At 57.7% G+C, this 24,665-nt stretch overlaps 2 protein-coding genes across 5 annotated transcripts in view; one reads left to right on the forward strand and one right to left on the reverse strand.

The window, feature by feature from the left end:
* The window catches only part of XPO6 (exportin 6), a 49,898-nt gene extending 42,264 nt beyond the window's left edge, over positions 1-7,634 (reverse strand). For both annotated transcript variants that reach the window (XM_031595309.2, XM_031595308.2), the window contains exon 1: positions 7,386-7,634. In XM_031595309.2, coding sequence (XP_031451169.1) covers positions 7,386-7,388 — 3 coding nt within the window. In that variant the 5' untranslated portion in view covers positions 7,389-7,634. The remainder of the gene's footprint in view (positions 1-7,385) is intronic.
* Positions 7,635-7,977: 343 nt separating this feature from the next.
* SBK1 (SH3 domain binding kinase 1) lies at positions 7,978-22,658 on the forward strand. 3 transcript variants are annotated; one of them, XM_090151840.1, is made up of 5 exons: positions 7,978-8,168; positions 8,917-10,587; positions 19,614-19,816; positions 19,905-20,107; positions 20,819-22,658. In XM_090151840.1, exons 2-5 carry the CDS (start codon positions 10,526-10,528, stop codon positions 21,605-21,607), a joined length of 1,257 nt encoding a protein of 418 aa, XP_090007966.1. In that variant the 5' UTR covers positions 7,978-8,168; positions 8,917-10,525; the 3' UTR covers positions 21,608-22,658. The 3 variants fall into 3 exon arrangements, with proteins under 3 accessions (XP_090007966.1, XP_090007967.1, XP_031451165.2); XM_090151841.1 differs by having other exon boundaries at positions 7,978-10,587; positions 19,619-19,816; XM_031595305.2 differs by lacking the exons at positions 7,978-8,168; positions 8,917-10,587 and adding an exon at positions 14,119-14,323.
* The last annotated feature ends 2,007 nt before the right edge of the window (positions 22,659-24,665 follow it).

Raw genomic sequence — 24,665 nt, forward strand, 5'->3', positions numbered from 1 at the left:
TGAACTTTGATTAACAGGTGCGCGAGGCAGATCCTTTCCAAACTGATGGTTTGTGATCAGGGACTGACCCTGGGGTCATCCCAGCAGTCATTCTGCTGCTCATAAAGGATGCTCAACACATGGCAACTCAGTAATCACAAAGCACTGCAACCAATGCTGGAAAAGCACATTATTTCCACCAAACAAACAGTTCCTAGAATCATAATGTACAGCTGAGAAGCGTAGAAGCATCTCACACAGACTACTACAGTCAGTATTCTCCATTATGACTGCAAACTGCCATAGCACAGGGGTATCAGATGGGTACACACAGATGATACGATAACTGCTGTTAGGACAGTTAAATCCATCAATCCTGCTGCAGCCATGAGCTGTTCACAGACAGCTCTCAACTGCTGCCTGCTATTTCTTAAGCTGTCGCTGATGGAACACTTTTGCTTTTCTGATAAAGCCCCAAACATATGTCAGTGTGCTTTTTGGATGGACACTGCAGGTGCTGAAGCACCACACGGTGCTCTGCTTCTCTCCCAGGGTTCAAAAGGAACTTGCAATCTTACAGCGATGTCTAGAAAGTCACTTTTAAAGGGCATAGGGCTGCGATTCTACAGCACTGCGGTCTGTTCACCCACTTCACATCCCTGGGGGCTCTGCCATGTCCCACACAACACAGGACAGCCCCGTCCTTCCTCGTGATGATCACAGGTGTGAGACAACAGCTGCAGGGCACAGACCACTTCCCCTTTCCTCTGCAGAAGGGAATGCAGGCCTGCACAGACAGGATCACGGTGCTGGCCCCAAAAGCAAATGCACATACTGACTTTGAGATCCCCTGGTATTTCATCTGAAATAACCCAAGTTTTAAAAAAGCACTGGGGGGAAGAACCCAAACCCATAGTATTTTGGACAGAACCATGTTGGAGGGGGTGGGGGGCAGGGAGGGGGTTAGGTATGCCAAGAAGAAATCGAATTCTGAAGAGTTAAGGAAAAAAAAACCACACACTTCCTCACTCAAATGGTCCACAACAAATAGATGAACTCACAAGACATGTATCCAAGCATGGTGTCCATTTACAACAAGCACCTTCAAGTTTTAGTGTGTCTGCCTCTTCCTAAGTCACACAAATGCAGCAGCTCCTCTGACCAGAGAGGAGGAGGCTGGAAAAGTGTGAAGATGGTGAAGAGTCACCTGATGTGTATCAGCACCAAGATGTCATGAAGCATTAACAGCTTTTCCAGAACACTTCTCAAATACTTTGAGTCCACAAGTGCAAATCCAAACTGGTTTATCTGAGCCTGCAGACAACTCAACAGCATGTGGACATACAACCTGAACTGCAGCTGTTTGCAGGCCCAACTTTAGGAGTCCGAGGGCACGCACATACACATGGCTGGAAATTGAAAGTGCTACACTAAGTAAAGAAGAAAGTGAATGCAAGAAGAAAACACTTATTCAGCAACTTCTGAAAATGGCACTTCTATTCAGACACAGCTCAAGCTGCTCTGCAGGGAGAAAGAAATCCCCCTTACTTTGTGAAAAACTCTGACACCAGGCCAAGGGCCAACAAAGCAAGGCTGGTACTACAGGAAGCCTGGGACAAGGGCTGCACCTTGCCCAACACCCTGCAGCAGCAAAATCCAAATCCCAGCATGGTGATTATGGTATGCAGAGACATAGTGTTTTCTAGGACACTGGCAAAGAAGAGCACCCTCACAGTATTGCAAACTGAAGTCCTGGCAAAGGCCATTAAAACTCACGGGTTTAAGAGCATACATGAAACTAATGTAGATAACACCACCAAAATAAGTCTGCAAGACTTGGTTTCTTTTTTAATTAATGCTTCCAAAGAACAGTATGTTCGGAAAAAGCATCTAGCCTGCTTAAAGCAAAGCAAAACAAGATGTTGACACCCGCAGTGCCCCAGCTTCTTGGGCTGCTTCCCAGCAGCAGAGCCTGCTCCTCTCCCTGCACCTCCTGCTGCACTGGGGCCCACTGCAAAGCAAACTTTCTCCTGAGCACCAGCTGCCTTGCAGGCTGAGCCCCACACAGGGCTGTGAGCAGCAAACCCCTGCTGCTGAGCACCTACCTCAGCTCACACAGAGGAGATCGTAGGCTGCTGACTGCACTGGCTTCCTCTTTCCTTCAGGCCTGACCGCGGCAGAGCCGCTCCCTGCAGCTGCCCCTGCAGAGTCCTGCTCTGCTCTCAAACACCAGCTTCAGCTCCTGGAGCGGTTTCAGGTTCCTACACACAAACGAATCTCAATGGAAGAAGCTGGATGTTGCCCTCAGTCTAGCAGACGAGAACTGGCAGCGTTGTAATGTACAAGAAATCACCTCACTCACTGCAGCGACACTGCATCAATCAAGCACGACACAATTTGCAGACAAAATTATCCCCCATTAGGAAAAAAAAAAATCCTCTCTCTAGAAGGTAACATCCCATCTTCTTGCCTTCAGTGCTGGCTTGGCACCCTGACAAGGCAGAATGCACACAAGATGAGCACGCTGCTGTCACAAAAAAAGGGGACAAAGGAAATGTGACAACCCGTCTCCACACTGCAATTAAAGCTGTAAGAAAACATCAAATCAAACTGCTAAAAATACACAGAGAGTTGCAGACCCAGCTACAAACTTAGAGATGCCGAAACAAACAGAAGATTTGGAGCACAAATGCAGAGTGTTGGAAAATTGTAAAAGAAATGTTCTCAGCGTGATCCCTATGGGAGAGGAATTAAGAAACACTGGGGGGAAAAAAAAAAGGAATTCATGATGTTGCTGAAGGAACACCATCTGAAATGTTGAAAGGTAAATAGGAATCAGAAATAGGGAGAAAGAAGACAGGAAGATGTGCTGGAAAGCCCTTGCTTCCCCGCAGAACATCTCTACCATCCTTGAGGTGCTCTTGTGCCGAAATCAGAGAGGTCACCAACCATTCCCAGCCTGCTCCCGGAGCACAGAACTCTTCATTCTGTCCATCTGGCTGCAGACAGAGCGCCAGGGCTGCCTGGAACAGAGGTCACTGCTCAACAGAGAAAACCTGCCTGGAAAGAAGCTCATTGCTTTCTCTCTACCAAACTGTTAATATTTACACTTGCGTTGGAACAAAGAGACCTTTCCAACAGATCAGGCATCTGCTGCATCCTTCACCTCCAGACACGGCATTCTAAGCATTTCATTCTGAGAAAGCAAAGCTAGTCAAGACCTCATTTCTCTCTCAAAAAAAAAAAAAAAAGGAAGGTGCCATGTTAATACCTGGGATGCAGAGAAGACCAACACAGCAGTGACTCAAATAAAGACACAGCTTCTGGTAGGAAATACCTGCTGACTGATAGAGGACAAAGACTTGGAAGGATTTCAGGACACATAGCACTACCAGCCAGGTGCCATTACAGATGTAAAAGCAAGTGCTTATTCCCCCCCCCCCCATACTGCATATAACAACAGCAGAGTCTCTTCCTGATCTAAGAGACAACACCTAACAACATACATTGAAGTAACTGAGCAGAACACAAGCTCCCAGCAGCTGTTAGGCATCTGCACACTGAGCCACCTCTTTGCAGCACCGAACCCTGCTGCATGAGCTTCACTGCACACACCAGATTTTAATGCTTTCCCCTAAAACAATCCCAGCAGCTGCCACTCACCTCTCAGCCACAAACATCAGTCAGCAAGAGGAGCTTCTCCAGATAGTACAAGGGATCTTAAGGCTCAATACACTCACCTTCATACCTTTTAGCCTGACTGGAAACAGTAGAACCAGCATTTAGCTACCCAGCCTTTGAAACACGACGTGTGATGTGCTTACAGGTAGGTGGGAAATGCAGACCACTGTGCTGAACGTCAGGCATAGCTTGTGCCACCTGGCTCAGCATCACCACATACTGCCTTCTGCAGCACTAAGAAATAGGTGAACAGCTCACAGGAGTTAAGCCATAGCTCTCACTTAATGATTTAATAAAATGGGGATAATGCTACAGAGGGGCAGAAAAAAAGTTGCGTGACTTGAAGGCTGAAAAAGGAAGCCAGATGTCAGAGCTGGGGCTGGGACTTACAAGTTCCTATTCTCTTGTTTCTCTTTCAGTAGTGAGTCAGAACATCTCTAAAATGATTTACTTTTCTTTTTGAACTCCCAAAAGCTGTCAGAATGCAGGCTGTGACACCTCACGGCCTGGTGCTGTCATAGAACATCCCGAGTTGGAAAGGGCCCATAAGGACCATTGAATCCCACTGTCATTATTCCAGCTCCCAGCTTCATTTCAGCCATCCCCAAGGAGCAGAGGTGACCTCAGTGCTTCCTGCCCTCTTGGCACCAGCACTGCACAGCCTTACCCTACTTTCCTCCACCTCTCACTGCAGGGCATCCCACAGCTCTCCAGGCAGAAGCAGCAGCCCAAGCAGCACAGTTTAAGCACCTCCCGCAGCAGGATGGCTGCAAAAGCAAGAGGCTGTTCCCATGCCACAGGGACATCAGGAACAGTCCCACTAGTATGGGATTGCCTCACTGAGCCCTCAGACCTGCTCTAGCCACAGGGCCACCAACTGAGCTGCACCAACATCCATAATAGATGTGGGTTGCTTCCATCACTCACAGCAGCACACTCCTTGGTAACCAACGGTGACAGAATAACTTACTGCTCACCAGCAACCTGGCCAGGTACACTGTAATCTGGACATACTTGATTCCTTAACAGACGGAAGGCTTAGACCACTCTCAGTTCTTCAAAGGAGGCTTTAAGCATAAGAAAATGACAGTACTTAGTGCTAAGAAAATGAAAACAGGGATGCAGAATAAAAGTTAGGATGCTGCTGAGAAAAACCTAGAAAGATTCAAGCCACACACATCCACTGCCTCCTTCCATTTCTGCAGGCTATACTTCACACACAGCAGGGACATGGGTTTTTTGGAACCACCACTGCTACTCCTGTTGTGTGCTTCCCACTGTGCTACACGTTTCTGAGGCCTATTGACAACAGGAAAGGCGAGTGCCTGCTGCACAGCTAAGACAAGGTTTGAGGAGTCTCTCTGCAGTTCTCTGACAGAACAGCTGATTTCAGACAGCATCTTAAAAGCCAGATATCAAGCAAAACGATATGGCTGGGAAGGAGAGCCATACCCTGAGCTATTCTTCTGGTGGATGGCATGATACAAGTCTCAGATAAACAAAGACAACATTCTCTAGGAGGTAACTGCCCGACTTGCAGCCTCCCATGAGGGTTCATTACACACTATCTGGTGACTGCTATGTCCTAACAATCACAACTGACCTCTGACAGCTTCAGAGATGATCCATCATTGGTAACAGAAGCAGAACAAGAGGTGAAGCATCAGCAATGAAACAAAGGCATAGATTCTTTGGATGCAAAACAGTGCATTTAGGAATGGTTCTACATACAAAATTTATTTTTAAGCTTTTTTTTAAATTTTTTTTCTCCTAAATCAGCCAGGAGGAACCTAATGCTTGAGTAGGAAACACACTAATGCTTTTTGGTCTGCTCTAGAAGTTCCTTATCAGTAGTGTAAGATTTGTGGAACGCAGCACCCTGAAGTGGCACATGCTGCCAACACACACACAGTTTTTGAGCACAGTGCGTGTCACTGCAGCTTCCCTCCTGCCTTTGATGCTTCTCTCACTGACTCTGCTGCTCTCATCACTCCTCCTCAGTTAATCAAGCTCCAACTCATCACTGCTCCTCCTGCTTACAGCCTGCAGCTTTAACCCAGTTCAAGATATAAAATCTGCTTTCCCAAGTCTGGATTTTTACAGCGCAGTTTAATTATGCTGCATTCATTCCCAGTGTGCCTTACAGAATCTCATCTTCACACTTGTCCAACTGTTTCCGGGAAGGAGGGGGCACTAGCAGCAGAAGAGGCCCATCTGTAGGCTCCAAGGAGTGTGGAACAGAAGGAAAATCTTGCACAGGAGTCACATGAAGCGTTACAACAGTAAATTCTGCAGTGTGGCTTGATGACTGCTTCTCACCTGCCATACCCACTACTTGGCTTGTAGTTGAACCAAAAACTGAATGCTCAAAGTAAAAGAAAACAACATGAACTCAGCAGACTGAAAGTATATGTCTGTATGAATGCAATGGAAAAATCAAGAGGCCTCTTTGAGTGTCTGAGGTTACTGCTGCTCCCCTGAAGCACAGAACTCGCTAACCTCTTTTCACGTGCACAGCAGCAGCTTGCTAAACACCACAGGTCCAACAAATCATCAAAACCCCACAGCACTTATTCACCTTCCTGAAGGGTGGTATTCACTGAGAAGAACGGTCTTGAGAACACCACCCTTGGCTCCAGCTTTGGCCAAAGCCACCATCAGCAGGAGCTGTGCTGTTGGAGCCATTCCCTGCTATGCCGGTTGAGAAATCCACAGCTGCAGAGCAAGATCCCAACTCCCAGAAGGAAAAGGCTGCAGAGCTTGGGCCTGCAGCATCCGAGGAAGCTTGGAACAGATGGGGGCTGGAAACCAGACCGGCACCAACAGCATTCACGTGGCAAGGCCATGGTGGGGCAGACAGAGGGCAGCTCCCTGTTCCCTGATCATAGAATGGCCAAGGTTGGAAGGGACCTCAAGGATCATGAAGCTCCAACCCCCCCCACTGCAGTCAGGGCCACCAACCTCCACATTTAATACCAGCCCAGGCTGCCCAAGGCCCCATCCAACCTGGCCTTGAACACCTCCAGGGATGGATGGGGCATCCACAGCCTCTCTGGGCAGCTGTTCCAGCACCTCACCACTCTCTCTGTAAAGAACTTCCCCCTGACATCCAACCTCAATCTGCCCTCCCTCAACTTCAAACCATTTCCCCTTGTCCTGCAGTTATCTACCCTTTCCAAGAGTTGATTCCCCTCCTGTCTGTAGGCTCCCTTTAGGTACTGAAAGGCTGCAATGAGGTCACCCTGCAGCCTTCTTTTCTCTAGGCTGAACAAGCCCAGCTCCCTCAGCCTGTCCTCATAGGGGAGGTGCTCCAGTCCTCTGATCACTGCACCGTCCGTGCACACAGCCGCCATCTGCCAGCAGAGCACACCTGGCAATGCCGGGCCTTCCTTCAGATGGAAGCAGCGAAAAATAATACCGTCATTGCTTAACACGACCCTGCGAGTGCCCGGAACGGAGCTGCGGTCCTCTGGAGACAGACTGCAGGCTGGCTGAGCGCGAGCAGGGCTCTTAACACGCCTCTTCTTCCATTCATCGAGAGGAAAAATAAAAAAAGGATTGTGCAAATCACAGCCGCGCACAGCCCGGCCGACACGGCGCACCGTCAGGCGGAGACGCGGCCCGCCGCCCCAGGCCTGCGGGGAACAGCCGGCCGGGGCCCCGGCCCTGCTCGCCCCGAGCTCCGGGCTCCGTACGGCCCTGCCCACAGCCCGCCCCGCACTCACCATGGCTGCGGGCCGTCCGTCCCGCGGGGCGGCTCTGGGCTGCGCGCTGCACTCCGCTCACCTCATGGCCGCTCACCCCCCGTCCGCAGAGCCGCCGCCTCCCCCCAGGCCCCGGGGCCCGCCGCCGAGCACGGGGTGCCCCGGGGCGCTGGGAAGGGCCGCCGGATGGCAGGCCGGAGCGGGCCGCTGGAGGAACCGGGAGCGGCGCTGCTACAGGCGGCGCGGCCGCAGCTCCTCCGGGCGCATCCTGCGGCTCTGCCCGCCCCGCCCCGCCCCACCCGCCGGAAGCGGCCGCCCGGCCCAGCCGACCAATCGCAACCGAGGCTGTGGGACTCGGCGCGTGCGCACTTCGCTTCAGCACGCTGCCGTCCGCCATCTTGAAGGAGGGCGCGGCGTCTCGCAGGGCGGGGGGGGAAGGTGCGCGCAAGGAGGTGCGCCTCGCCCCGCCCCTGCGCTACTGCGCGTGCGCGCCCGGTTCTTCCCGCCCTGCAGGAAGCGGGAAGAGGAGGGGCGGGGCTGAGTTGGCCACGCCCCCTCCTGAGGGCTGGGCGTGGTAGCGAGCGGCGCGTGAGAGGGGCGGGCGTTGCTTGGCAACGCGCTGGGGCAGGCGCGGCCTAGTCCGGCTCTGAGCCCCGCTCCGCGCTCGGTGAGCCGCCTGGCCGGCCCGAGGCCTACCTTCGTTTCTTCCAACCACACTTCTTATGGTCCCCAACGTCTCCTGTGGCATTTCCCGTTGCAAGAAACTGCTGAAACCAGCAGCTTAGTAGGCTTTAGGGGCGCTGTGTACGTACAAGGATATTGAATGTGCTCGCAGTTGCGTTTGAGGATTAAACAAAACAGGAGAGGGAGGGAAATAAACCCCCCGGCAGCGTAACTGACTGCAGGGATTGGCAGGGAGAGCGGGGCTGAGCACTGCCAGCTTTTCCCACTGCCCACTTTCTTCCCCACATCCAATCATAGAATCATAGAATCACCAAGGTTGGAAAAGGCCTAAAAGATCATCCAGTCCAACCGTTCACCTATTACCAATAGCTCCTACTAAACTGTGTCCCTCAGCACCACATCCAGTCTCTCCTTGAACATCACGGCTGTTTCTGGCAGCACGCTGACCCTGCAGCCCCTCATCCTGGGCTTTCCGGTGCTGTATCCCCAGCTTTTGTGTTCCCATTTCCCTACAAAATCTGCAGCCGATACAGGATTTGGGGCTGCCGGTTCACCCTGAGCTCCACAGGCTTCGTCCCTGCTTTGGAAACACCTCCCCAAGGCCACGAGAGCATTTTTGTGCCCTCACTGCGCTGGGATGGAAGGTCCCACGCTGCATGGCTGGAGAAACCACTGCAGCCTCTGTGTTTCAATGTGGGGCTCCTTCTGTTTCTTAATCTCTTCCTAATGAGATTTTGCTCTCGTCAACCCAGGCCAGCAAAAAAAGAAAAGAAAGAATATCTACACTGGGAGGCCAAGGGAAAAGAATTAGTGAAAATTGTTCCTTGCTGCGTGGTTTATCCCTTGGTTATCTTTGTTCTTGCTTCAGACCCAGCCGGGCATCTTTTTTCATCTCCTTCTATTGCTTCTGCCACAAATTGAGCCATAACTCATTCTGAGTGCCATGTACAAATGAGCGCTTCCACCTGGCATGACTTCATGGAAAGGGTTAAAAACCATCTTTTGTAAGTACAATAAAGCAACACTGAAATGCGAGGGAAAGTTTTGTGCGGCCCAACCACGCCCTGTGTGTGCTTGGCAATAAGCAATTTGTTCATTGAGCAAGCTATTAAAAAACACAGCAGGTAAAGGTTCTGAGTGCAAATACCCTCCAGCAGCCATTAGGGGCTCCTGTGGCTGGGCACCATTGACTCTTCCCTTCCGTGGGAGAGGAGCTCTTCTCTCCATGTTCCTGCTCCTCTCCGCTCGGCCCATTAGCCGAGGCATTAAATTTTAACATTTTCCCCATGCTGCTGTGAGTGAGTGAGTGCCTGGGTGGGAGCCAGGGCCCTGGGGATGCAGAGGGGCTCCTGATGACACCTGTGGGATGCTGATATGTGGGCACCGTACCTGCAGCCCTGGGGGCACTGATGGAAGCGATGGTTGTGAGTTAGGGACAGCTGCCCTCTGGGTTCGATCCTGGGGAACTTTGCACCAAGGATGGGGCTCAGAGCCATGCTGAATGGGAGCAGCCTCCCCTCAGCACAGCATGGCTGGGAGCTTTCCGGCCACGAGAAGTTAAAAACCCATCGATGTTTGCCATTAGAGTGGGAGTGGCTGGGATGTGCTGCAACCAGACCAAAGCGCTGAATAATTCCCAGGGAGTGATGACAAATCTGATGGCCAGACTGGAGAAACTCTCTGTGTCCTCCCACTGCCATTCACAGGGAGCTGCCCCAGGGGTAGGACACCAGCTGGGGTGAAGGGCTGGCTCCTGGCACTGCTGTGCTGAGTTTGCCAGGACTCTGCCGCAGTGCTGGTGGACCCCATGGCACCAGCAGTGGCAGCTGAGGAGTTAATTCCCAGCCTCACCGCATGGCTCTGGAGCTATTAATACCCACACGCTGCTGATCTGCCAGAGCGAGCGGCGGCTCTGCTGTGAGACCGGTCCTGTGCAGCCACGGCTCCTCGTGCCACAACTTTCCTCCGTGGGCACACGGAGCACCTGCTCACCACGAGCCCTTGCACTGCGACTGCCGTGGTGACGGAGCTGGGGGCACCGGGGCTGTGCCCAGCACCTGGCTGCCACGTGGGTGCCGGAGAGGGGCAGCTGCATCCTTTGGCTTTGGAAGCGTGGTGGGGCTGAGACGGGGCCTCATCCTGCCCCACCGGAGCCCTCAGCCACAGCGATGCCACCCCAGATCCCTGCGTGTGTCCGCTGAACACCGGTGCCGACTGCAAGATGGGTGTCAGGACGGCGTTGGGCACCAGTGCGAGAGGGATGCAGGTCATAGCCTGGCCCAGAGCTGCCTCCTCTTGTGGTGAGCAAACAGCCCCAGAGCTCAGCCTGATGGTGTGAGTCTCCCCAGCACCATGGCACTGGCTGGGTGAGCCCCACCAGCGGTACTGCTGAGGGCGAGGAAGATGCCAACGCAGCTCCTGTGCTGCCCGGCCTGCTGTCCCCCTCGCCCAGGTACAACGGCCACTGGAGCTGAGCAATGGATTCCTTCTGCTTCGTCTGCTTCCAGAAAGAGGAGCTGCAGCCCCTGCACCTCCACAGGTCAGTGCTGCGGGGACGTGGCATGGGGCTGGGTTGGGGATGGTGGCTGATGGAGACCTTCCCGCTGAGCCCAAAGTTTGCATTGGAGCAGATACATCATCTCCTGGACGGAGGGGACTGTGCCTTGGCACTGTGCTGTGCCATGTGCTGTGCCATGTGCTGTGCCATTTGCTATGCCATGATGTGTTGTGCCGTGCCGTGCCATGCCACGTGCTGTGCTGTGCCATGTGCCGTGCCATGCCTTGCCATGCTGAGTGGAAGCAGGGCTGTCGGTTGGGAAGCACCTCCCGCCACATCCCAACAGGTTGCAGCAGCTCAGGAGGAGCAGGACGCAGGTGTGCTTGGCAGCCTGGGGAGCTCTGAGGACAGTGGGATTTGGAACTTGGCACTGCCATGCCCCCTGCACCCATCCCTGTGCACCAGGAAAGTGCTTGGTGTGTCAACTCCTGCTTGGCCATCCCCAGCCTTGGGACAGCCACAGCACCCTGGTGCTCTTCCTCTTGCACCGGCTCACCTGACTGTGGCCCTGCTCCCAGCACTGCAGGACAGTCCCCAAGCAGAGCCACGAGTGCCGACACTTTGCTCTTTCTCTCCCTGCTGCTTTCTGGCTCCACAACCTCCTCTCCCATCCGTGTTGCTGAGTGGCAGCCAAGGCAGCACACAGTGCCTGAATTAGCCGGGCAGCCGGTGAGGATGCGAGGTGTGAATACCGGCACATGCCGTGCCCAGCTGCTCCTCCCCGGCACCGGGCCACCGCCGGCTGCTGTCCTGTGCCACCGTCCCACGTGTCAGGAGCAGGGCTACCAGCAGGGCTGTGCCTTGTCCCCGGTGGGCACAGGCCATCCTGGGCACGTTGTGAGGGGCCTGTCCCTCCTACCAGTACGCTGGAAGGTGTAGGATTTATTTTGGTGTTTCAATCCTGTTCTTGACCTGATGTCATGAGCCCACATGCTGGGATGGTGCAGTGATGCTGGTCACCAGGGCTGGGAGTGGGGATGGGGCTGCTGGATGGAGAGGGGTACAGAGCAGCCCTCGGACCCCCCCAGCTCCCATCCCACAGCTTGACCTGCACTAGGGCTGAGCGGCCGCAGGTAGCCGGCACAGGGAGGTGACATCCCGACATCCCAGCCAGGGCTTAGTGACGGGGCAGTGCGGTGCGCTGGGCTGCTGTGGCCGGGTGGGCTCCAGCTCCAACTCCGTGCCGTCAGCCCCAAACCGCGGTGCTGGCGACGAGTGCCGGTCCCCTCGCTAGATGGTGCCAGCGGAACGGGCTGCGAGCGGAGGCTCGGTGCCGTGCGGTGCCGTGCCGTGCCGTGCTCCAGGGCAGCGACTCAGCTGCTGTCTGCAGCCTTACTCCCAGACCAGGGAGAGCAGCGCGATGCCGTGACCCCGCTACACCCCAGATCCCACCTGCCCTGGGAAGACAGCCCTTCTGCTTTGCTTCAGAAGAAGCCGATTCAAAAGAAGACCACCCTGTTCCTTTTCAAATCGATCTCTCTCTCTCATGCCTCAGTCAACACTGTCTCATAGCTGCCTGCAAGCGTCCCCGATGGCCTCATGCCCCCCTCCTCTCCCCAGGAGAGGGAGACAGCGAGCAGAAGGCTGTGCCCCCGCTCAGCTGTTTGGGGTCCATCCCCCCGGTGCTCCTATATCTCCCAGGAGCAGCGATAGGGACTGGGGGCTGCAGGAGGGGGTGCAGCACCCCGATGGCTGCTTGCAGCAGCTCAGTGTGCCCCCGCCACGAAGCAGAACTGCAGCTCATGGTCCATGGCAGCGTGTGCTGCATCCCCTCCTGGACCTTGGGAGCAGCAGCCCTGGGGGGTGGGAGATCACCAGCTCCCCCCGGCCCTGCTCACCCTGGAAGCCCCCCTGGCCAGGTGCCACGTGGGGTTGAGAGGGCACTGACCCCTTTATGTTGTGATGAGGATCCGAGCCACAATAGGATGAGGTCTGGCAGCTCCCAGCAAGGCAGAGCGGGGTTAGGGGCTCAATGGGGCAGAGATGGGGCAGATCTCGCAGGCAGCAAGGAGGCACCGCCGGCACCTCCCCGGGGCGCAGCGCATCCCCAGCTGCTCCCTCTGCTCCCGCTGCGGCTCCCGGCGTGCTCCGCTCCTGCGCGCTGCCTCCCTCCCCGCTGCCTCCCTTCCCTCCCTCCCTTTCCTCCCTCCCGTTCCTTCCCAGCATCCCCGCGCCGGCTCCGGGCAGGTTTCGGCTCATGGCATCGAGGCGTGACAGCTTGCGGAAGCGTTGGTAGCACCTTCGCTTCGGGCTGAGCCACTCCCAACTCCCAGCACTGGGTGATGGCGAGGGGATGAGCAAGCCCTGAATTCAGAGAGGCTGTTAGAAACGTTTTGGGCTTTCTGCTTCTGGTTTGCCAGCGAGAGATGCTCGGGAGCAAACCTCTCCAGGAATAGGGGAGGCATTCATGGCACCTCTACCCACAACTCGGGGACGCATAACCCAGGCTGGTCTCCACTTCATGGTGCACACACAACTCTGACCCCAACGGGGCCCTGCATGTCCCCAGCTCGTCCTTGTCTCGCTGAGCCCCTTGTGCTGCTCTTGGCAACGTGGGAAGCCATTCCTGGAGAGAAGTGATTTGCTTCTCAGGGTCATTTCCCCACTGACTGAGTGCATCCTGGCGCAGGGCGAGATGTTCCCCCGAGCAGCCAGCAGAAATCTCAGGTGCACTTGGATGGTCTGGGATGGTGCTGGGTCACAAACACATTTGAACCATCTCCTCTCATTTTGCTGATTGTCATTAGTTATTAATATTCTTTAAGTGCTTTGAAGACCACGAGCTTGATGCAAACAGTGGCGGGTGTTATTGTTATTGCTGTTCTTATTCAATCCGTGCGTGACCCACATGCCTGCCACGTGCTGGAGCTCTCTCTGCAGCTGCAAAGCAGCATCTGATGGGAAGGATGGAGCCCCACAGAACCCTATAGAGCCCCATAGGGCCCCACAGAGCCTCAGGGAGCTGACACCTTTCCAGCTGAACACTGCAGGATGTGCCATGTGCTCACCCGAATGTGAAGGGGCTGCAAATGGCATCTCCCTCAGTGCTCCCTGTTCTCTGCTGCCGGTCCCACTTTGTCCCCCGCTGCTCCCAGGGCAGGTGATGCGTCCCGAGGACCCGGCCCCATCCAGGTTCCCCCCAGCGCCGCTCCTTGTACCTGACCTAGAAACAGCCCGCAGCTATAAATAGGGACAGCTGGAGAGATCAGAGGCGCAGCTTCAAACACTGCAGCTGGGGGGTGGTGGCACAGGGAGGGGACAGAGGGGACAGCCCCACTGCGGATGGGTGCGAAGCTGGGGGGGGGGGGCGATACTGGACCCGCTCCATCCCCGGCGATGGGCGCGGCGTGAGGAAGGTCACGGTGCCTTTCATCCTCGGGTCCCCCCCCGGCCCTTATCCCCACGGGTGGAACCGGTGATGGGGACAGGACGTCGCCGGAGAGGAGCGGGACACGCGGGGGGGGGCGCGGCCGGGATTCGATTCCCCCACGCGTGTCCCGCTCCCCGCGTGGATGGCGAAGGCGGTGCTATGGGCGGAGCGGCTCTGCCCTACCGGGGGGCTACGGGGGGGGGAACCGCCGCCGCCGCCGCCGCCGCCGTCGCTCCTCTCTCCGGTTCCGTTCCTCCCGGGAGCGGCGGGATGAACCCGGCGGAGCGGCCCCGCGCTGGGGGCTGACGGCCGCCATCCGCCACCGAGCCCGGCTCCGTGCTGCCCCCGGTAAGGCTGGGGGGGCGGGGGGGGGGAGAGAAGGGAGGAGCGGTGCTCGCCTTTGTGCGGGCGGCGGAGCGGCCCTTTTGTCTGCACGGCGAGGCGGTGGGGAGCGGGTGGCGGTGGGGAAAGCGCCATTTCGGAAGAATCCTGATTAAAATCATCGTCGTCGCCATCAAATCATCCGAGCGCGGGGGGTGAAGGACCACGCGCGACCCCTGGCAGCGAGGGGATGGAGGGAGAGGGGGGGGGGGGGATTTGGGGACACAGCCCCGCAGAGCCACCCGTTTTGCTGCCACCGCTCTCGGGGTCCCGCAGCCCGCGCCCCGCAGGGCGGACCCCGCCCGGTGCCGCCGCCACCTGCACCGCATCCCCTCCCGGCACTGCCCTGCGGCTGCGGGGCCGAACTCGGGGCCGGGCTCGGGAACGGCGTGGGTAACGGAGTTCGTTCGGAGGAGCGAGGCCGGAGCCGGGGGGCGATGGGTTCCGCCCGTTTGCACGCCGGGGACGCGCCGAGGACACGAGGGAGAACGGGGTTATTGGGAATACGGAGCGATGCGGCGGTGCAGGGCGGTTGGATATGGGGAGAGGATGCGGATGGGGGGTACCGAGAGCCCGGTGTCCCCGTCCGTCCCACAGCTGTCCCCGTATTCGCCGTGTCCCACCGTGCTGCTGTGCGGGGCTGGGGGCTCTGGGGGGAGTCACAGCCTTGGCGCCGTGAGCCGGCAACCTTGCACTCATCCCAGCCCTGCAGCCCAGGTGAGGTCCCTTCTCTGGGCTCTGCACGGTGCGCCCAGTCGGTGGGGCTGATGAGGGGCACCAGGAGCCCCAGAGCTGCTTTTGCAGCAAGGTGACAGCCCCGCTGCCCTCCTGGGGTGTAGAGGAATGGGGACACTGGGTAGAAGAGTTTTGGGGAGGGCGATGCCGACAGGCTGATGAAACCAATCAAATGGTGAAGGAATCACAAAGCCGTGGTGCCGGCGGTGGGGCTGGGAGAAAGCAGGAGGAGCCAGAGGTTGGAGGAGTGCAGGTTCTACTGGAGACAAGGGCAGGGAATGCAGCCCGAGAGCCTCCGAGGAGCAGCGTGGAGTCACCAGGGCTGGAGGAAGGCATCGTGGGATGGGACAGGGCAGGAGATGGCTCCTTATGCAGGGGATGCTGCTGCTGGGACGGCTGTGCTGGGACGAAGGCCTCACCTGTGAGCCGGGATCCCACAATCTCCTGCTCCATCAGCTCATCCAGAGCTGATCCTGGTTTCAGGGCTGCTGCTGGGCATGGAGCCGGAATGGGAAACTCTGGATCCCTGGGAACGGGGTGACATTGCTCAGGGAAGTGTCACACAGTAGGAAGTCACTGTGACTTCGTGGAGATGTGGGCAATGTGGTGTGAGGTGATGGCCAGCAGCACGCCAGCACTTCCCAGTGCTTTCCAAAATGCTGCAGGCCACTGCTGTGCAGGGTCAGGAGCCCTACTGAGGAGAACAAGGGGACGAGGCAGCGTGGCCCACCCATCATCCCTGGACTAGCTGTGGGTTGTTCCTCCTGGCTTGTGGGATATGGGGCAGCTCCCAAGGTGCCATCTCCCCACACGCGTTTGCTGCTGTAGCATTGCTTGTGCCAGTGTTCCCGTGTCACTTTGCTGTCCCCAGCTGCTGCCCTTGGCCGGCATCTGGTCCAAGTGAAGGGCATGGCTGTGTGGCACAGGGTCTGCAAGCCCCGCATGACAGCACAGAGAAAATGAGGGACCGGAGTGAGGACATCAGCTGGGCTCTGTTTTTTTTCTCCTGGTCACCTTCTGGCTCTGCCCATGGCTCTCACCCTGCTACACCACTGAGCCCAGCACACACACCCCCAGCATCCCCACGCTGCCATCGGCCTCGTTACACAGAGGTGCCCTTGTGGTGTCCCTGGACTCCAGCAATGCCCCGGTGCCCCAGGGAAGCCAGCTAATAATGCAGCTCTGCTGCGCTGCTCCCCACGGCACCGAGGAGCCGCGAGGCGCTGAGATGTTCCCATAATGGGGTCACACGAGAGCGGAGCCGGGAGGCGGCGGAGCTGCCAATGGAGCGGTGCACAGAGAGCCTGCGGCTCGGCCTCGGCTGCAGCCAGCCAGGGTGTGAGCATCGCCGGGGCAGTGCGGGACGTGGGGACGTGGCCAGGTGGGACGGTTGCAGCGGGGCTGGGCCGGGCACAGGTGAGATCTGCTGTCCTTTTGCTTCTGCGTGAGCACAGAGCTGCGGTTTTCTCAGCTCGCCCTTGATGCCGTTGCGGTGCTGTGGGGTGAGGATCCAGATGTGCAGTGGGAATTTGTCCCCGAGCCCTCCCAGATGTGTCCTGTGACAAAGTCACGGTGTTGTGGAGCTCTGGGCTGGCTGCCAGCTCTTCTGCAGCATCCTTCCCCACAGGCTGGGCTCCGGGAGGTGCCGCACCGGCCGCAGGCTCCTTGTGGGATGCAGGGTGGCAGGATGGGACCCCGTCCTACCCCGGCTGCTGGGTGCTCCCCGTGTCACTGCACCTAGCTGGGCAGCGAGAGCTGATGCTGACAGTCAGTGCTGGGAGGGCCCCATTCCGTGCTCAGTACAGAGGCAGAACCGGGATGCCTGGGGCTGGTCCTGGCCCCGCACATTGTGTGGCCACAGGAAGTCGCTTCCTTGCTTTGTGCCTCAGTTTCCTCCGCCGGGGCGTGGGGATGCCTGCTTGCTGCTGCGTGTTTTTCATTCCTCCCTCTGTGTCCTGCAGAGCCCCCGGCCCTGCTTGGCGTGCTCCTTCCCTCCTCTTCCCAAATCCCCACCACCGCACTCCGCTCCTCCTCTTAAAGGTTTTCCTATCCCAGAGTAGCCGGAGGGTTATTTTCTCCTTCCCATCTCAATTCCCAAGGAGCCACCTCTCCCCTGCAGCCTCCTCTCCCAGCCCTGTTCTCCTCAATGAGCTCCTGGTTGTTGGCAGAGCTGATGCACCCGGCGGCTGAGCGGCACTGAGTGGCACTGGGGATGGTGGGGACCGGAGAGCTCTGGGGAGCACAGAGACAGCTGCCGCCGGGAGATGAGCGCCTGCCTATAAATACATGCCACGGAGCGAGGAAGCGGTGGGTGGATTATCCTCCTCGCTCAATGAGATAAATGGTTCTCGAGCTTAAACACAGAGCAATTTTAGTCTGAATAGTAGGAGAAATGGTTCAGGACACGCAGATGACGGCGTGAGCCGCCCGCAGCGCACGGTGGGGACCGTTGGCACTGGAGGTGGCTTTGCTGTCCCTTTGGCATCGCTGTGGCTTCGTGTCACAACAGTGCTCACCACAGTGCTGTGCTGCTTCCTCACCAGCACCCGCAACACGGCCAGGACTCGGTCCCACCACCCTCATCTCTGTGAAGAGCCAGATGGAAGCGCATCCTCATCCCTGTCCCCGCCGCTGCCCTGCGTGTTTGCATAGAAACCAGCAGGTTTTCAAAGCATTTCCATTCTTAATGAAAACTTTTGCCTTTCCTTTTTTATTCCTTTTGCCTGGGTGTTGTTGGTGTTCCGGCCGACGTCACTGTTGGCTGTTCCCAGGAATGGTGTTGGCTTCATGTTCCCATCCCAACACCTCTTGGGGAGGACTGTGGCCAAAGTGGGAGCGATGCGGGCAGCACCCACGTCCCTGGGGACACCCCGTCCTTGGGGTCAGACTTGTTCTTGAGGACGCCCCATCCTTGGGGTCACTCATCCTTGTGGTCACTCATCCTTTTGGGTCACTCCATCCGTGGGGTCACCCATCCTTGTGGTCACTTATCCTCTTGGTCACCCATCCTTGTGGTCACTTATCCTCTTGGTCACCCATCCTTGTGGTTGCCCATCCTTGGGGACACCCCTGTTCCTAGACACCCATTTCCAATGCCCCTTTCTGCTGCAGGTGTTTCTGCAGCACAAACCCTGAGGCATCCAGGCCCAAGAGTGGGCTCTCAGGGCAGCAGCCCATGGCGTGGTGAGCCGCTGTGCAGCACACACTCTCCCATCTCCCATCCCGCTGGCATTTTGTCCTCTTTTCTTTTTTTTTTTTCTTAAAGAACTTTGCTGGCTTGAATGATTGTCTTTCAACACAGGTTAATTAGCAGACATTGACGAGCAGGATTGTAAATTCAAGTGCAGACAAAGTTCTTCTTGCAGGATGTTGTGAGCTGTTTTTAGTCCCGTATCCATTCCACTCCTGCATTAACCCACCTCCACCTCCAGGAACCAGACACCGAAATGGTGCTCCTCTTCCACGGGGCCAACAAAGCTCTATGGAGATGAGCCACTTTGGAGATCGTATGAGTCAAGCCGTTACATTTTTGGAACAGCATGATGTTGAAGTTCCTTTTCTATTTTTTGCCCAACTTCCCAAGAAAGAAAAAAAAATAATAAAGAACTGAGATGAGAGGCAGCAAGGCCAGAGTGGAAAGAAACAAGGGTGGGGATGGGGCTCAGCTTGGGTGGGTGAGCCGGTCACTGCGCGTCGGGGCTGGGGCAGTGCTTGTGCAGGGGGGTCTTTGTGTGTGTGAGGGTCGTTGCCCTGCTCTCCTCTGGGATTGCCCCCCGATGCCCTTTATCCACCTCCTCTTTGTTGGCTCTGCTCTCTCCGTGCAGCCCCGTGGGGCCATGTGTGGGGCTCAGCCCCGCTCCTGGGACCTGGAGACAACGCTTGGCCCGGGTTCGCTGGGATATATTTTGAGTTATTTGTTGTGGTTTATTTTTCCACATTAAAAATCTAAATATATACCGGCGCCCGCCCAGCTGCTGTCCCATGATTTTTGTCAATCTGCTACAAAACAAAAACGCAGCCACTCCATCCCCTTCCTGCAGCCACCCCTGTGGTGCCTGATGCTCGTGGGCGCGGGGCGAGCCGGCAGCGGGGTGGTTTGGCTGCGTTCCCGTGGTGTTGGTCAGGATGTGGCTCTGGATTTGTGCTTTTGGGGCTCAGAGGGTGGTTTGGCTGCAGCGCAGTGCGGAGTGGGAGCTCAGCTGTGTTTGGTGGGGTCCCGGAGCAGCGGGTTGGAGCCTAGGATTGAGGGAGAGAAAAGGGTGGCACTGAGAGCTGGGAGTGCTGGGTACTCTGGGGCACTGCGTGGGGGAGTCTTAGGTGGCCAGAAGTCGGTGCTGACGGATGGGAAGGCAAAAGTTGATGCCAGCAGGTGTGTGGGAGCAATGAGCTGCGGCGCCGTGGCATTGCAGGTCCCAGGAGCGCTGGGCTCTCCAGAGATGCTCTGTGCAGGCAGAATGGGCTGCAGGACAGGGGCAGGGCCAGTCCCTGCGGGTGGAAGCCGTGACACACCTCTGCCTTGCAGCACAGCCATGAGTGCCGGATCCATAGAGCAGGAGCCGTCGCGCAAGCTGGCGTGCTGCGGGGTGCCGCTCATCACCGAAGACATGCAGTCCTTGGCCATCCGCACCCTCTCGGGCACCGACATCAACAAACACTACGACCTCATCCGCGAGCTCGGCAAGGGCACCTACGGCAAGGTGGACCTGGTGTCCCACAAAAGCACAGGTGAGGGGAGCGGGGGGCAGGCGCGGCTCCTGGGCGTGCGTCGCCATCGGCCGTGCCATGAGCTCAGCCGGCCCTCTGCCCGCTGCAGGCACCAAGATGGCCCTGAAGTTCGTCAACAAGAACAAAACGAAGCTGAAGAACTTCCTGCGGGAGTTCAGCATCACCAACACGCTCTCCTCCAGCCCCTTCATCATCAAGGTCTTCGACGTGGTCTTCGAGACAGAGGACTGCTACGTCTTTGCTCAGGAGTACGCCCCAGGAGGGGACCTCTTCGACATCATCCCCCCGCAGGTGAGAGCTGTTCTGGGTGCTGGGGTGGGGACATGAGGGCTTGGTGTCCCCAGATAAAGCCACTGTGCAGAGGCTTGCAAATTGCTGGTGGCACAAGAAGGGGCCCTGGTGTTTGCACAGCCCCATGTGAAGAGATCACACATCTGTACATGGGCAGAATGGCGACACCTAGGTAGTGTAGCATCTAAAAGCAGGCTTGGGACCCGTTTCTCATCCCCTAGGTGGCCTGGGACCCATAACCTTTCCCATTGGTGGCATGAGATCCACCACTCATCCCTTGGGTGTTCTGAGACCCATAACTGATGGCTTGGCCATCCCCCCGATGACATGCAACCTGTCTTCTGGGTGTTCTGGGACCCATAAGTGATGGGTCCCAGATTGACTGAGACCCATCAAACAACCATAGTGTGGTCCAAGACGTATAACTGATAGCCTGGGACCCATAACCCTTTCCATGGGTGGTCTGGTCATCTTCTAAGTGATCTGGGTCCCATAAGTGGTGGCCTGGGACACATCATGTGTCCTCGAGAAGGCATGGAACCCATCAGCTGGCCATGGTGGCTTAGTCCTGCTGCAGTGTATCTCTTCTTAAGTAAAAGGTTCAGGAAGGAGAAGGCAGGGCAGTGAGTGGGAAGGATGCAAAGAGAGACGGGGGGGACACGGGTGGGCAGTTCAGGGGCGGCATGGAGTGACGGTGTCCCACGGCCGCAGGTGGGGCTCCCCGAGGACATGGTGAAGCGTTGCGTGCAGCAGCTGGGCCTGGCGCTGGACTACATGCACAGCAAGAGCCTGGTGCACCGGGACATCAAACCAGAGAACGTGCTGCTCTTCGACCGCGACTGCCGCCGCGTCAAACTGGCCGACTTCGGCATGACCCGCAAGGTGGGCTGTCGGGTGAAGCGCATCAGCGGCACCATCCCCTACACGGCGCCCGAGGTGTGCCAGGCCGGCCGCGCCGAGGGCTTCGCCGTGGACACCAGCATCGACGTCTGGGCTTTCGGGGTGCTCATCTTCTGCGTCCTCACCGGGAACTTCCCCTGGGAGGCGGCGGCCGCCTCCGACACCTTCTTCGAGGAGTTCGTGCGGTGGCAGAAGGGCCGCCTGGCGGGGCTGCCCTCGCAGTGGCGGCGCTTCACGGACAGCGCGCTGCGCATGTTCCAACGCCTGCTGGCCCTCGACCCCGAGAAGCGCTGCCCCGTCAAGGAGGTCTTCTACTTCATCAAGTACGACCTGATGGCCGAGGTGCGCCGCCGGCCCTCCTACCGCTCCCGCAAACACGCCGGGGACAAGCTGCCCGCCGGGCCGCACCGCCACGAGCCCACCGCCTCCTGCACGCCCGCCCCGCTCAAGAGGACCATCCTGACCGACGGCCCCGGCACGCGGCTCAACGGCCCCGAGCCCAGCGCGGCCTCGTCCGGCCCAGCCGGCAGGACAGATGGACGGCAGGACAAGGGCAAGGGGCAGATGGTGCTGGCCACAGCGATAGAGATCTGTGTCTGAGGGCGCGGGGCGGTGCGTGGCCCCGCTCCTGCTGGCACCGTCCCGTCCCTTGGCACAGGGGCTGCGGGTGGCTGCAGGGCCGGGGGCTGCGCCTCCGTACACAGAAACAAGAAGAGGACAGAACTGGTTGCGCTCAGTAGCACTGAAGATGCCAGTGCCACCGTCTGCCCAGCAGGCAGGAGCCGGGGGGCACCGGTGCTGCTGTCCCCATCCCAGTGGCCTCCCTGCCCCTCCAGGAGCCCCCCACGGTGCTGTGGGGGGAGGTCCTCCGTGACAACGCGACGGGGCTGTGCGGGGGCCCTGGGAAGGCCGATGACCCCATGCTTGGAGGAGGCCTTCGGGGTGGCCCCTGCCCCACGCTGGGCACCAGGAGGGGACGAGGGGACCGGGATGGAGGGGACCCCCCTGGCCACTCCCTGCCACGATGTAGCAAGTGTCACTGTGTGCCACCCCATCCTCCCTGCTCGGAGCGATGGCCGCAGCGATGCTCTCCAACAGGGGGGGAACAGCCAGGCGGGAGCCACGGGGTCACCCTGAGGACCCCCACGCCGCTGTCCCCTCCGGCCCCCAACTACCGCACAAAGGGCTATCACGCTCCCGAAGCAGCAGCAGTTTACACAGCAGTCGCCAGGCAGGTGGGGTCCCGCCGCCCCCGCGCCCCCACCACCGGCGCCGCTGCCCCGTCCCCATGTCCCCATGTCCCCATGTCCCCATGTCCCCATGTCCCCATGTCCCCATGTCCCCATGCCCCCGTGTCCCTGTGTCCCTGTGTCCCCGTGTCCCCCCGCCCGCAGGGCCCAGGTCTGGTGGTAGAAGTAGCACTGCACAGATGTAGAGATGTTAGGTGCGGTTCGTCCTCCTTTTTGCCTTAGGTCCCTCCACGTCCCCAATCTTTCGTGCAATAATGTAGATAAGGAACCCCGGTGCCGATGGCCGCGGTGCTGCTCGGTTTCGGGTTTTTATTTCGGGTTCCCCCGGCCATCGGGTGCCGGATTTCCTTCCCGTAGGAGAGGCTGTAGTGTCACAGACGTTACCTCAGTTTGTCACTGTCAAAAAGGAAAAAAAAAAAAACAAACAAAAAAAGTAACTAAATACATTAAAAAAAAAAAAAAAAAAGACACAAATATATCGTTCTGAAAGCCCAAAAAAATACCGAGTGGTGGCGGAGACTTTTTTGTAGGGAGAAGTGAAGTGGTGGGCAGTGCTGCTGGGGTCGTGGGGACGATGCCCCGATGGCAGCGCCTCACCGCAGCATGGATTCCAGCCACGTCGGCAAGCTAATTTCAATTTCCTGCTAATTATGCAAATGAATGTGGATTTAATTAAGGGCAGATTTCATTAAAGTCTTCTAGGGGAAATGAGAGCAGGTTGGGGGGAGAGGAGGAGGAGGAGGAGGGGAAGAAGGGATAAAGGCAGCGCACAGCCAGGAGGTGGATGCCTGCAGGGATGCTCGGATGGGGCTGTTGGGGGTTTGGGGCACACGGACAAACTGTGGGGACACAGGGAGTGGGCACGAGCCCTGCACATCCACCAACGTCTGCTGCTTCCAACCCCCTCACATCAGGGCAGGGAAAGCATTTCTCAGCCACGTGATTATTTTATTTTTTTTTTATCCAGCTAAAAATACAGATTTGGCCGCACCAAAGCTCCGGGAAATCAATGTCACTGTCAGCAGGCTGTGGCTGGAAGGAGCCTCCCGTCCCTGTGCAGATGAGAGGCGAGCTGCGCTGTGACATCTCAGCCCACCTGCTCAGCTGCACTGCTGGTAACTCGGAGCAAAGCAGCCCATTTATCCCCCCCCAAGCCCCAGGACTTCAGGTGCTCTTTGCTCGCTGTGCTGATTTCAGCCCTTCCACCACGTGCTGCTCTGCTCTCCTTCGATCTCATCTTCTCAGCACCTCCATCACCCTGCAGGCACTCACAGCCACCCCATCACCCCCAACCCCCCTGGGACCCAGACTTCCCTGGGGCTGTGCTGCGTGCCCTGGCACCGCTGCATCCCTCAAAGCAGCGTCCCCAAATTGTGATGTCCCCAAAGCACAGCATCCCCCAAAGTGCAGCATCCACCAACCGTGCCTGAGCCGCTCGTTCGGAGCAAAGCCAACCAACCCCAACCAGCCCTTCACGAGGCAATACTGTGCCACCACCAAATGCTGTGCAGGATGCATCCCTGCCATGGTGGCACTGAAGTGGTGTGGAGATGCTGAGGGATGCACAGCAGCACAGGGAAGTGATTCCTCACTGCGCTTTGGTGCAGATGCCAGAGCTTCCAGAAATAGCGATGTTGGGAGCAAAGGTGACTCATGGTGGTGGAGGTTTGAGCCACTCACCTCGGGGTGCTGCCAAGGCCCAGTGACCCTGCTGTGCTGCTCAGAGCTGTCCCCTGGCTGCCCCTCCTCAGGGCCCTGCTGCTCTCTGCACTGTTGGCTGCTGTGCTGGGTGCTGTCAGGGCCCTGCGGGGACAAGCTGCCTGCAATGGGCATGAGAACCCATCCCAAGGTGGGGAAAAATCCAATCCCAACATAGGATGTTTCAGCTGGTGGCAAGCTGAACTTCCCCTCCCCTCCCCTCCCCTCCCCTCCCCTCCCCTCCCCTCCCCTCCCCTCCCCTCCCCTCCCCTCCCCTCCCCTCCCCTCCCCTCCCTTCCCCTCCCCTCCCCTCCCATCCCATCCCATTTGCTCCATCCCATCCCATCCCATCCCCTCCCATCCCCTCCCATCCCCTCCTATCCCCTCCCCTCCCATCCCCTCCCATCCCCTCCCATCCCATCCCCTCCCATCCCATCCCATCCCCTCCCATCCCATCCCATCCCATCCCATCCCATCCCATCCCATCCCATCCCATCCCACTCCATTCCACCCCATCTCCATGCCCAGTGGAAGCAGCCCTGTGAACATCCCCAGGCTCTGTTGGTGCTCCCTTTGGGCTCAGGAGGATTTTGGTGCAGGGCAGAGGCACACAGGAGGCTGCTGGTAGCCTTAACCTGGCTGCAATTATATGAGTTTTGAAAATTTTCCTCTAAAAAAAGTAGAAAATTGACATTTTCTTTCACTAGCAT

This window comes from Phasianus colchicus, chromosome 16 (assembly GCF_987193195.1).
Source record: "Phasianus colchicus chromosome 16, bPhaCol1.hap1.1, whole genome shotgun sequence".
Lineage (NCBI taxonomy): Eukaryota > Metazoa > Chordata > Aves > Galliformes > Phasianidae > Phasianus > Phasianus colchicus.